Source organism: Debaryomyces hansenii, assembly GCF_000006445.2.
Source record: "Debaryomyces hansenii CBS767 chromosome A complete sequence".
NCBI classification, from domain to species: domain Eukaryota; kingdom Fungi; phylum Ascomycota; class Pichiomycetes; order Serinales; family Debaryomycetaceae; genus Debaryomyces; species Debaryomyces hansenii.
Window position 1 is genome coordinate 605,789 of NC_006043.2, and position 12,485 is coordinate 618,273.

Consider the following 12,485-nt stretch of genomic DNA (forward strand, 5'->3'; position numbering starts at 1 on the left):
CCATATGGCCCACTGCCAACCGAGTCCTATTCTCGCTCGTTCTCGTTCCCTATGTCCTCGTTTAACTTCGTTTGTGATCGCCTTTGTGGACAAATGTCGTACCGCCTATATGTCGTCGTGACTCACCCGGTACCCTTGTCTTTCACATGGTAATCGTCCGTGGTAGGTGTAAACGTTGATAAAACAATGTGATATCACGTGAACTGGGCCAATTTTTGAAAAATTTAATTTTTCAACAACGGACACCTGTAAGTAGTCATATATAAAGGGACATAATTCCGCTTTACACAGCAACTATTAAATGATTTTTTATTAATTATATATTGTTAGGTTTATTTTAAAACAAAACATAATTATAACATAGTTAACAATGGTTCAATCATCTATTTTAGGGTTCCCACGTATCGGTGGACAAAGAGAATTGAAGAAGGTCACCGAATCTTACTGGCAAGGTAAGGTTGGTGTCAACGATTTATTATCCAAGGGTAAGGAATTGAGAAGCCACAACTGGAAGTTGCAAAAGGAAGCCGGTGTTGATGTTATTCCATCCAACGATTTCTCTTACTACGATCAAGTTTTGGATTTATCTTTGTTATTCAATGTTATCCCAGACAGATACACCAAGTTCGAATTGGCCCCAATTGACGTTTTATTCGCCATGGGTAGAGGTTTACAAAGAAAGGCTACCGACTCAACCCCAGCTGTTGATGTTACTGCTTTGGAAATGGTCAAATGGTTCGATTCTAACTACCATTATGTCAGACCAACCTTCTCGCACTCCACCGAATTCAAGTTAAACACTGAAGCCGGTTTAAAGCCAGTTGACGAATACTTGGAAGCTAAGGCTTTAGGTATTGAAACCAGACCAGTCATTGTTGGTCCAATCTCTTACCTTTACTTAGGTAAGGCTGACAAGGACTCTTTAGACTTGGACCCAATTTCTTTATTGGACAAGATCTTACCAGTTTACAAGCAATTGTTAGCTAAGTTGAAGGAAGCTGGTGCTAAGGAAGTTCAAATTGATGAACCAATCTTAGTCTTAGACTTACCAAAGGAAATCCAAGCTAAGTACGCTGATGCTTACAAGGCTTTAGCCGGTTCTGATGTTCCAGAAATCGTCTTAGCTACTTACTTCGGTGATGTCAGACCAAACTTGTCTGCTATCAAGGGCTTACCAGTCTCTGGTTTCCACTTTGATTTCGCCAGAGTTCCAGAACAACTTGACGAAGTTGTTGCCGCTTTAGGTGACAAGCAAACCTTATCCGTTGGTATTGTTGACGGTAGAAACATCTGGAAGACCGATTACTCCAAGGCTTCCGCTTTCGTTGCTAAGGCTATCGAAAAGGTTGGTAAGGACAGAGTCGTTGTCTCCACTTCTTCTTCATTATTACACACTCCAGTCGACTTACAAAACGAAAAGAAGTTAGATGCCACCATCAAGGACTGGTTCTCTTTCGCCACCCAAAAGTTAGACGAAGTTGTTGTTCTTGCTAAGAACGCTTCCGGTGAAGATGTTTCCAAGGAATTAGCTGCTAACGCTCAATCTATCAAGTCCAGACAAGAATCTTCTATCACTACCAATCCAAAGGTTCAAGAAAGATTAGCTACTGTTAACGAATCTTTATCTACCAGAAAGGTTCCATTCGCTGAAAGATTACCATCTCAACAAACCAAGTACAACTTGCCATTGTTCCCAACCACCACCATTGGTTCTTTCCCTCAAACCAAGGACATCAGAATCAACAGAAACAAGTACACCAAGGGTGAATTAACCGCTGAACAATACGAAGAATTCATCAACAAGGAAATTGAAACTGTTGTCAGATTCCAAGAAGAAATCGGTTTAGATGTCTTAGTCCACGGTGAACCAGAAAGAAACGATATGGTTCAATACTTCGGTGAACAATTAGAAGGTTACGCTTTCACCACTAACGGTTGGGTTCAATCTTACGGTTCCAGATACGTCAGACCACCTATTGTTGTTGGTGATGTTTCCAGACCAAAGGCCATGACTGTCAAGGAATCAGTTTACGCTCAATCTATCACCGATAAGCCAATGAAGGGTATGTTAACTGGTCCAGTTACCTGTCTCAGATGGTCTTTCCCAAGAGATGACGTTTCTCAAAAGGTTCAAGCCTTACAATTAGGTTTAGCTTTAAGAGATGAAGTCCAAGACTTAGAAAAGGCCGGTATCACCGTCATTCAAGTCGATGAACCAGCTATCAGAGAAGGTTTACCATTGAGATCTGGTAAGGAAAGATCCGACTACTTAAACTGGGCTGCTCAATCTTTCAGAGTTGCTACTTCTGGTGTCGAAAACGATACTCAAATCCACTCTCACTTCTGTTACTCTGACTTAGATCCAAACCACATCAAGGCTTTAGATGCTGATGTTGTTTCTATTGAGTTCTCCAAGAAGGATGATGCTAACTATATCCAAGAATTCTCTAACTATCCAAACCACATTGGTTTAGGTTTATTCGATATCCACTCTCCAAGAATTCCATCCAAGGAAGAATTCATCTCAAGAATCGAAGAAATCTTGAAGGTTTACCCAGCCAACAAGTTCTGGGTCAACCCAGATTGTGGTTTAAAGACCAGAGGTTGGGAAGAAACTAAGGCTTCATTAACCAATATGGTTGATGCTGCTAAGCACTTCCGTGGTAAATATTAGATATTCTAATATCTTAATGAAACCCCAATTATGGATGGTTTTGCATTATTCAATTCTTCATTGTTGATGCTGTATCCTATGATTACATTTATTCAACATTAATGTAATTAATTATCATTAATATTATGATCATGTTGTTATTATCGTTTGTTCTGTGATGATTATGATTTTTATTATTACTTGTTTATATTTTTTGTTACTTATCTTTTTTTATCTTGTTACTTTTTTTGCTTTAATTGGATATAACAGCCATTGCTTGTTATATCATGGGGTTTAAAATTTGGGATTTCAACATCGGTTTATATATACGTATAAAATTATATTTTAATTTTACTATACAAAACGAGTACTGTAGTGAATTTTTCATAAGCGTGAGATTTTGATATCAAGATGCGGACATAATTAGAAGTTCAAAATTGCCATCAGAACACATACGATATTAATTACACTTTATTTTAAGAGATTTTTATTATAAATACTATGTCAAATCAAGAGCAAGACCAACTAATCGACCAATTTGTTACAGTGACCAATTCATCGAAGAGTTTGGCCGAGCAATACCTCGCAAGAAATGAAAATGATTTGATTAATGCAATTGAAGATTACTATGCCACATCATCAAATACAGAGAATTCGGGAATCGATAACACGAAACCAAAGCAGCCGAAAGCGTATGTGTAAACATTTATTATTACCTACGGAGTAGGGCAAGTTACTAACTATTTTGTAGATCAGGAGGGGTCAGAACATTTAGAGATTTGAATAACAACGAGGACGACGATGAAGAGGATAAGACAGATACCAATTTCTTTACAGGAGGAGAGAAATCAGCGTTGCAAGTGGAAGATCCAAATAAAAGGGGTGATAAAAAGAAAGAGAAATCGATAATTGATCAGATTTTTCAAAGAGCAAAGGAACAAATGGACCAACCTGACGAACGTCCTTCTTCAAATCAAGACCAACCAGAGGAGGTTCGTAAGTTCACCGGAACAGGCTTCAAATTGGGTGGAGAGAATGAGCCATCCGAACAAGTTGCGGATATGAATAGTCGTTTACCTAAAAAACCTAGCAAGGTCACCAGGGAGATTACATTCTGGAAGCAGGGATTCACAGTTGGCGAAGGAGCCTTACATAGATATGATGACCCAAACAATGCCAGTGTTTTGCAGGAATTGAATGCTGGGAGGGTCCCAATGTCGTTGTTGGATGTGGAGTTCGGCCAAGACGTTGACGTAAGTGTATTCAAGAAAACAGATGAAGATTGGGTTCCACCCAAGAGAAAAGTAGGAGGATTCTCTGGCCAAGGTCAAAGATTAGGGTCGCCTGTACCAGGAGAATCGTGTGGTGCGTCTCCAGCTCCAGAAGCTCAACCAGAGCCTACAAAGGAAACAAAACCAGAGGATAAGGGTGAAGGTGACTCTTTAGTCCAAATTAGATTTGCAAATGGTAAGAAAACTTCACACAAGTTCAACTCGACCGATTCTATTACGAAAGTCTACGATTTTGTGAGAACTCACCCTTTCACAGAATCTGATAAATCCTTCATTTTGACTCATGCTTTTCCAGTCAAACCTATAGAAGAATCCAATGATTTAACCGTTGGAGATGCTAAATTAAAGAATGCAGTGATCGTCCAAAGATGGATATGATTGCGATATTAGATAATTGTTGATGTACTTGATTGTATAGTCTATAATATCAATATGATTTTTATTTATATATATATCCTTCTATCTAACCGACTTAGACTGTATGAGCGCATTCCTGAAAAAAAAATTATTGCCATAATAAATCTTTTTAAAAGAATATATCGTTATAAACCATTGCAAAAAAGGTATAGTTTTCTTCCATACCAACAAGCAGGGAGGTAAATATTTCCGAATTAATTCTTCAGTATTAGCCGTATTCTATTTAATGAATATATGTGTGCAACATAAATCTTATGATGATCAAAATCATACGACCCAATGTAAAGATAAGGGTATTGAACTTACTGAGTTATATTCGAATATCATTACAGATTCAAAAAAGATGCATAAACACTACCATACCCTGTACATATAGAAGCAAATTAGGGATTCCAAATATATTTGGTGCAAATGAAAGCATTGTTCAACTAAATAACGACTCAGCTAATGGAACTAATGAGTTTAATGATTATTCTAGCATTGACGATCTTCAAATAAGTTTGAAAAATTTTATGACAAGCAAGCCTGCATTTATAAACGCCTACAATGACTACAGAAAGAAGGATTTGTCTGTGACAAGAAAGTTTGGCGAGCTTGATGAATTTATTTCAGGTATTCCTAAACCAAATTATCGAGCGATAGTTAGTACGAATGAGAATATGCCTCCCAATACAGGAAGTTTTATAGAGATTATTGATCCAAGTACCTCATGTGTTACTTTTGGTGTGGTACTTGAAGGATCGCAAACAAAATTCAACGAAAACTATAATAAGTTGTTGGTTTTGACAGTGGACAATAAGATCGAAAAGATATATCCACAAGATGTCAGTTTTCATCTTTCCCAAGTGCTTGATCCACATTGGATTAAAACATTACGAGTCATTGAAAATAGACACGATTCTACATTTGGCAACCGTTTGGTACTAGCGGATATTTTGAAACTATTTCTCGATAAAAGTCTTAATCGTTTACAACGTTTACAAGATCCCAATAATAATCAGTTTTCAATTGTATTTTCACAATACGCTACACCATTTCAAATGAAGAGCATTTCATTACCTGATATTTATGAGTCATTTAAATTACTGGATCCCGTTTTGTCAGACATCAATAGTTCCTATTATAACCAATCTGCATTCTTATTGAGTTGCCATTTAGGGATGATTAATTCTCCAGAAATGTGGCTAGTATCTTCGTGTTACGGAACCAACAAGCTAACTAATCTCGTAAAAGAAGGCTGTTCGAATGAGATAACTTCAGGCTCTCGTTATTTTGTGAATTCCATCACAAATATGGAATCGCTTTCAAAACTTTTTGACGATTTTGAAAATCCAATATATTTGGCTAAGTATAATACATTTTTGACGACGCTTTTTGGAGAACAGACTTCACAGAACCCTAAGTCATTTGATGATTTGAATGTTTATTTTAATATCTGGGAGGGCAAATACTTCTTAAATATTATTACCGTCATGAAGTTTTTTATAATCTATCCACATTCATTAATAAGAGATAGAATAGAGAAATTGACAATATTAGGGGGTCAAAGCATGGACCCCTGTACGACTTATAAGTTCCTTGAAGATTTAAAGATCTATAATAATAGGCGCCATCAGATGACAGATATATACCTTTCGGCGAATATAATGGGTAAGTCACTATTATCACAGCTATCCATATCGTCGATCAATGATCTACGCCCAACTTCAACCCAAGCGGAACTGGATAACTTCATGAACGAGAAAATAACCGACAAATTTCCACATTTAAGAAAATCCAAAGTTTATTACCAAGATCATATTGTTTACGGTTTGCCCTTCGGCAAATCTATTGATTCGAAACAGAAACTGTCATTGCTAGCCGTGTCACTAGAGAAAATAAACTCTAGAAAGTACTTGATAAATATTCATATACCTGACATGATTACAAAACTTTCGCCTAGCAGTAACTTATTTGATGAAATAGCATCTTCTAGTTTAAATATGAAGAGTTTAACCAAATTGATTAATGATTCGAATATAAATATTTTTGATTCAGACTTGATCGATAAGTTAAGTTTCCCAGATCATAATTTACGGGAGACTTCTGATTGGTTTTCAGTAGGCGATGTTTCGCAGAGAAGCAATAAGTATGATTCTGGCAACAAATCAAATAACAATGTAACATGTATGACTGTTTCATTCGTGTACAATAAGTATGAGTCGAATCCATTTCTGGATTTAGAAGAAAAGATTTCTTTCTCTTTTGATTCATTAAATTCAGTACTGATAAAAAATATTGATTGGAACACCCTTGAAAAATGCTTAAATGGTGTCACAGAAGTTTCCCCATTTACATTGTTCAAAGAAAGAGCGAGCCGTTCCAAAGATAAAAATAATGCTGAATTAGATGATGATGACATTCATAATATGAATTTTATCTTCAACGTAATGAAGAGTCATATCAAGATAAGAAATCTTGACGGAGCTTCAAATGTTGATCCATCTATTGCATTCCAGAATAACGATTCAAGCAATCTTTTGAAAGAATTGAGTATAGTGAACAAATATGAGGACCAAGAAAAGGTGCTTACTACAATTGAATCTAAAACCCTTGAAAATCAACTAGAATTGTCGAAATCAAAGTTTTTCATCAATGAACTCGATAAATTTGTTGGAAAATTAACCTCAAGATATTGCTTGATGCATGATATTCCTATTTTGACCCATCACCAAGATATTCTTGAGTCATTAAATAATGAGCTGAATCCAGAATTGATTATGAAACGGGAAACCAGAGATTTGAATGATGAAGCGTATATTTCTCATAATAACTTATTTTTGCCCAATTATCATGCGAACTCATACTTTCAAACGTTGATAGCGAGAGATTCGTCTGGGTATGTATCGATGAGTGCATATTTGATCGGTTTGAATTATTTAACCAAGCCTAACATAGAAGTATTCGCAGATGAAAATTTATCCTTCGTACCATTAGGAATAAATGATGGGTATGTTAGGATGTTTGGGGTTTTTACTGATTACGAAGTGTTGTTAAACCAATTCCAAATCTTGTCTCATATTCAAAAATTTTCCCAGGGGAACAATCCAGCCTTTTTTAAGGACAACGAACATTCTGCCATTATCAGACAGTTCAGTTATTTGAAACGATACGGCTATAAACTAAATGGGCCATTATCACACGACGCATTAAACCATCAATTGCATAAAATATTAAACTCCTACAAATTGTGTGATCATTTAGGAACAGTGCATAAACATTTCTGGACCTTAAAATTGCTAGAGCAGAGGTTACTCCAAGAGACGTCCTTAGACTCAGGTACAACTGGTGTTACTTATGATTGTATAATTACTCGTGCCGGCTATGAAATACCCCTGATATCCAAAAAGATCGCCAGAGGTTATTGTTCCCAATTGAATATCGAAATTGACATAATGATTCCTCTTGATAGGGAAGTAACTATAGGAAACCAAATTATCTGTGACAAGGTAATGTTCTTAGATCCTATTGGAGGACACTGTGTTCTAAGAGAATCACAGTTACTCCATTAGCTGTATATACCTGTAAATATATCTTATAGACATCAACAGACCATTAATCTAGTACTATATATCTACCTGCATATAATATTTGAATTTTTTTTTCATCTTGACTCATGAATACTTATTCTATTTAATGCAACTATATTAGAGCTAAACTGGAAGCAATTAAGAAGGTTACGATATGTTTGTAAGTACTGAATTAGTAATTTGATCCTTATCAAAAATATTGAATCCTTGAAAAAAATATACTAACCTAAATAGTCTAAAATTCAACCATCGCTTGAAGCATTGACTTCAATTGTTCAATCACATCAAGATGATGAAAATAAGCCTAATTTGTATCCAATTTACAAATATGTTACAGCAGATGATTTGACTGTTCATAAAGCATATTTGAAATTAGCAAAATTGAACGACCCAAAGAGATCACCATCATTTTTATTTGAGTCGGCAGTTAACGGTGATACCGTTGATAGATACTCGTTTATTGGTCTCAATCCAAGGAAAGTGATAAGAACTGGTGAAGACGAAAGATTATTCCCTAAAGAGCATTGTAATGTTGATCCAATTACCATATTAGAAAAGGAACTTGCAAAGTATAATCAAATTCAATTACCGGGATTGCCAAAATTTAGTGGTGGTGCAGTTGGTTACATTTCATATGATTGTATTAAATACTTCGAACCTAAGACTCGTAAGCCCTTAGAAGATGTATTACAGTTACCAGAAGCTGTGTTAATGTTATGTGATTTAATTGTTGCATTCGACCGTGTTTATGATAGATTTCAGATCATCAATAATGTGGCGGTTACTGATTCAAATGATTTACAAGCAAGCTTCAATAAAGCTGCCGAAGCGATTGATAATGTGGAAAAGATTTTAAGATCCGAATCTACACCAGAAGAAATAAACCCAAAACAACCTCCAATCAAGGCTAATCAAACGTTCACATCAAACATAGGTCAAGAAGGTTACGAGGGCCATGTTTCGACCTTGAAGAAGCACATCTTAAAAGGTGACATCATCCAGGCGGTTCCATCTCAAAGGGTTGCTAGACCTACGTCATTACATCCATTCAACATATATCGTCATTTAAGAACTGTGAACCCATCACCATATTTGTTCTACATAGATCTTATTGATTTTGAGATTATCGGTGCATCCCCAGAGCTTCTTGTGAAAGCGGATGAAAAGGGTAAGGTTGTGACTCATCCAATTGCCGGAACTGTGAAGAGAGGTAAAACTAACGAAGAAGATGAAGCAAATGCCGAAATTTTAAGATCGAGTTTGAAGGACAGGGCGGAACACATCATGTTGGTGGATTTGGCCCGTAACGACATAAATAGAATCTGTACGCCGGAAAGCAACAAAGTAGACCGTCTCTTGACAATTGAAAGATTCTCTCACGTTATGCATTTGGTATCTGAAGTGAGCGGTACCTTGAGATCGGATAAAACGAGGTTTGATGCCTTCAGATCTATTTTCCCTGCTGGAACAGTAAGTGGTGCACCAAAGGTTAAAGCCATGGAGTTAATTGGTACACTCGAGAAAGAGAAGAGAGGTGTTTATGCGGGTGCTGTTGGTCACTGGGGTTATGATGGTAAGACCATGGACACTTGTATCGCCTTGAGAACCATGGTTTACAAGAATGGCATTGCATATTTGCAAGCTGGTGGGGGAATTGTTTTCGACAGTGATGAATATGATGAATACGTGGAAACTATGAATAAGATGAAGGCCAACAATCAGACCATTATTGATGCCGAAAAGGTTTGGATTGAAAAAGTTGGACAAGAATAGGTATATAACTAATTAATGTTTTTAGAAAAGTAAATACTAATTGACAAACCGTACATACATACATATGATATTATATACATATATATCGTCCAAATAATGGTAACTGTGGTGTAAATCAGTCGAGCTTGGTTGTTCATATATTCCTCACATGATTTTATTTACCTCGATTCAGTTGAACGTCGAGAAACGATGATCATCACCAAGAAATTCGAACTAACGAAATAACGAGATTATTATATAAATAGACAGATTAGATATGAATCAGGCTACGATGAAGCTGTCAGAAGATGAATCTTCACCATCAATGTCCAGTAATACGGCTAATGCCAAAAATTTCTCTAGAACACCCACATCGTGGGACGCACTGGACGATATACTCTTGATGCATTTGAAGGACCAACAAAAGTTAGGATGGAAGGAGATTGCTAGCAACTTTACTAACAGAACTCCCAATGCATGTCAATTTAGGTGGAGACGTTTAAAGTCAGGGAACTTGAAGAACCCGCCAAAATCATCATCTGGGTTGGGAAGTCCGGCAAGTGGCAGTAAGGTACCAGCCACAAGCGGTCTCAAGAAGAGCAAGAAAGGGCCAGGGAATGCAAGGTCGGTGTCTCCAAGTAATGATTCACCCAGTGCATTTTCATCGTACTCTCCCATTACTACTGCTACGTTTACGGGGTATGATAATAATATTAATAATGCTTTAGCTGGATTAAACGCATTATCAAATACTCCTTCTAATATCTCGAGTCCGATGCCCAACTACCATATAGGCACGAATACCAACTCATCTACTCCTGGACTTAACTCTCCAGATGGGGGTAATCGATCCCATAGTTTGGGTCATAACCATTTCGACAATTCTCCTAGATCTGAGGTGTCGTTAGACCCCCAGTCACACCATGGAACTACTACAAATTCAGGCGGTGGATACTACGCTGATATATCTATTGACCCGACGATGAACTTACCTCATAATCAAGCTCACCCGCATACCCCAGGTCATTTGACACCACGAAACTCTACGTCTCAAGGCTCGCAAGCTAACTCAAACCGATCAAATCATCAAACTCATCCAATACCTCACAATGTTCACAATAATTCTATAATTCAGATTGTCAAAGATGATAGAACTTCTGTTTCTTCGGCTACAAGGGCGTCGGTGTCGTCTTTACCTTCCAAATCAATGAACATACCGCATCATCAACTGAATAATAGTGCATTGGCCCACTTACCTATATTATTTGGAGGTGGAAGTAGTATAAGCGGTCCTTCTAGAAATGCTAGTGTAAGTGGCATACCTAGTACGTATCAATCAACTACAGTTTCTAGCATCAGAAATGGAAGTGTTGGATCCCTGGGTTATTATTCGAGATCAGGATCTGTTGTTATTCCATTTACTGGAGATAAAAGAGATGATGAAAATTTAAAGCCTGACTTGAAGAAAGCAGATTTCCCTGCAAATACAAAAAAAACTCCAAATAAGACTCATAATTCACAAAAGAACACTTCAAAATCAAGTACGCCAAATGCACAGGCAACCATTTTCAAAATACCTTGGTCAATGGAAGAGGATGAGTTATTAATCAACCGTCGTAATCGAGAATTATCCTTTGCTGAATTATCCATTTTATTACCCCAAAGAACTGAAGGTGAAATATGGTCTAGAATTGATTACTTGGAAAAATTGAGAAACGGACATAGATCGTCTACATCCAGAGAACATAGAAAAGGAAGGCAATCCTCGATTGGATTAGATGACGATGACGACTTTTATGATGAAGTGGACGATGTAATAGATGGAATTGATGTGAGCGAAGATGACGATGAAGACGATGATGTATTAGTCGATGATGACGAATCGTTACACCATGGGACTCGGAAGAGAAAGAAGAGAAGAACCAGCTCTGCAGTAAACCCCTTAGCTGTAGGGGAAACACTTAGAAGAAAACTCAAATAATCTTGTATTTAATTCACGAAGGTCTGCTATAAAGATTTAGCCTTTTTTTACTGTACATGGGAACGTATATATATATATATATATATATATCTAAGAAAATTAGGAATAATGTTCGACATTTATACTTAATAAAGTTTTAAATCTTTCGTAATTTGATCTATCACTAACTTGGGAGCCGGTCCTAATCCTAAAACTGTAGCACTTCCAGCAGCAATTTGAGTTCTTCCAGCATCATGAACTATATATGCATTTACGTCTAATGAAATGGCTTGAGCAAATAATGTATCCATTTCTTCTTGATTGGGCACCTGTAATGTGATTTTTGCTTGTCCGTTACCGTATTCCCATCTATTAACCATTTCAGGGTTGTATGCTTCAGATTCAGGGTTGGATATTTTTTTATATAATGCTAACGTAGCATGCAGACATTGAGCTGCTGCTTTACCTTTACCCATTTTTAAATCTTGACGAACAATCAAAGTCATACGAACTTCACCTGGGACATCATTTAATGGCGTAGAATCGATATCAATACTCTCATCTTCAGAATCGTCTTCGTATTCTGACTCATCCTCCGTAGATAAATTCTCAACTGGAACCTTTGGAATTTTTTTCAGGTCTTTTAATTTTGATCTAGAGCATTGCTTAGTTCCACAGTATTGACTAATACAGAAGCCGGTAATGAGAGATATTACCCCAACCGAAAGCAAATGCGACAAGTTCTGTTGTGACATGGTTTATCTTTATGGTCAATATTTGTAAACGAATATTTTATTTTTCTTGTACTTGAGATATGGTGATGCTTTGATAGGACTATAAAA

At 36.8% G+C, this 12,485-nt stretch overlaps 6 protein-coding genes across 6 annotated transcripts; 5 read left to right on the forward strand and 1 right to left on the reverse strand. All coding sequences in view use genetic code 12, as the record gives it.

The window, feature by feature from the left end:
- Positions 1–370: 370 nt before the first annotated feature.
- Positions 371–2,674, forward strand: DEHA2A07414g (DEHA2A07414p; the record flags this gene model as incomplete). The annotated part of the gene is made up of 1 exon (XM_456648.1): positions 371–2,674. One exon carries the CDS (start codon positions 371–373, stop codon positions 2,672–2,674), a length of 2,304 nt encoding a protein of 767 aa, XP_456648.1.
- A 480-nt stretch (positions 2,675–3,154) lies between these two features.
- On the forward strand, positions 3,155–4,323 carry DEHA2A07436g (DEHA2A07436p; the record flags this gene model as incomplete). The annotated part of the gene is made up of 2 exons (XM_456649.2): positions 3,155–3,345; positions 3,429–4,323. 2 exons carry the CDS (start codon positions 3,155–3,157, stop codon positions 4,321–4,323), a joined length of 1,086 nt encoding a protein of 361 aa, XP_456649.2.
- Positions 4,324–4,616: 293 nt separating this feature from the next.
- Positions 4,617–7,913, forward strand: DEHA2A07458g (DEHA2A07458p; the record flags this gene model as incomplete). Its single annotated transcript, XM_002769954.1, has 1 exon — positions 4,617–7,913. The coding sequence occupies one exon, from the start codon at positions 4,617–4,619 to the stop codon at positions 7,911–7,913; it is 3,297 nt and encodes a 1,098-aa protein (XP_002770000.1).
- Positions 7,914–8,085: 172 nt separating this feature from the next.
- DEHA2A07480g (DEHA2A07480p) lies at positions 8,086–9,704 on the forward strand (the record flags this gene model as incomplete). Its single annotated transcript, XM_456652.1, has 2 exons — positions 8,086–8,091; positions 8,166–9,704. 2 exons carry the CDS (start codon positions 8,086–8,088, stop codon positions 9,702–9,704), a joined length of 1,545 nt encoding a protein of 514 aa, XP_456652.1.
- Positions 9,705–9,975: 271 nt separating this feature from the next.
- DEHA2A07502g (DEHA2A07502p) lies at positions 9,976–11,664 on the forward strand (the record flags this gene model as incomplete). Its single annotated transcript, XM_002769955.1, has 1 exon — positions 9,976–11,664. The coding sequence occupies one exon, from the start codon at positions 9,976–9,978 to the stop codon at positions 11,662–11,664; it is 1,689 nt and encodes a 562-aa protein (XP_002770001.1).
- Positions 11,665–11,789: 125 nt separating this feature from the next.
- Positions 11,790–12,398, reverse strand: DEHA2A07524g (DEHA2A07524p; the record flags this gene model as incomplete). The annotated part of the gene is made up of 1 exon (XM_456654.1): positions 11,790–12,398. The coding sequence occupies one exon, from the start codon at positions 12,396–12,398 to the stop codon at positions 11,790–11,792; it is 609 nt and encodes a 202-aa protein (XP_456654.2).
- Between the last annotated feature and the right edge of the window lie 87 nt (positions 12,399–12,485).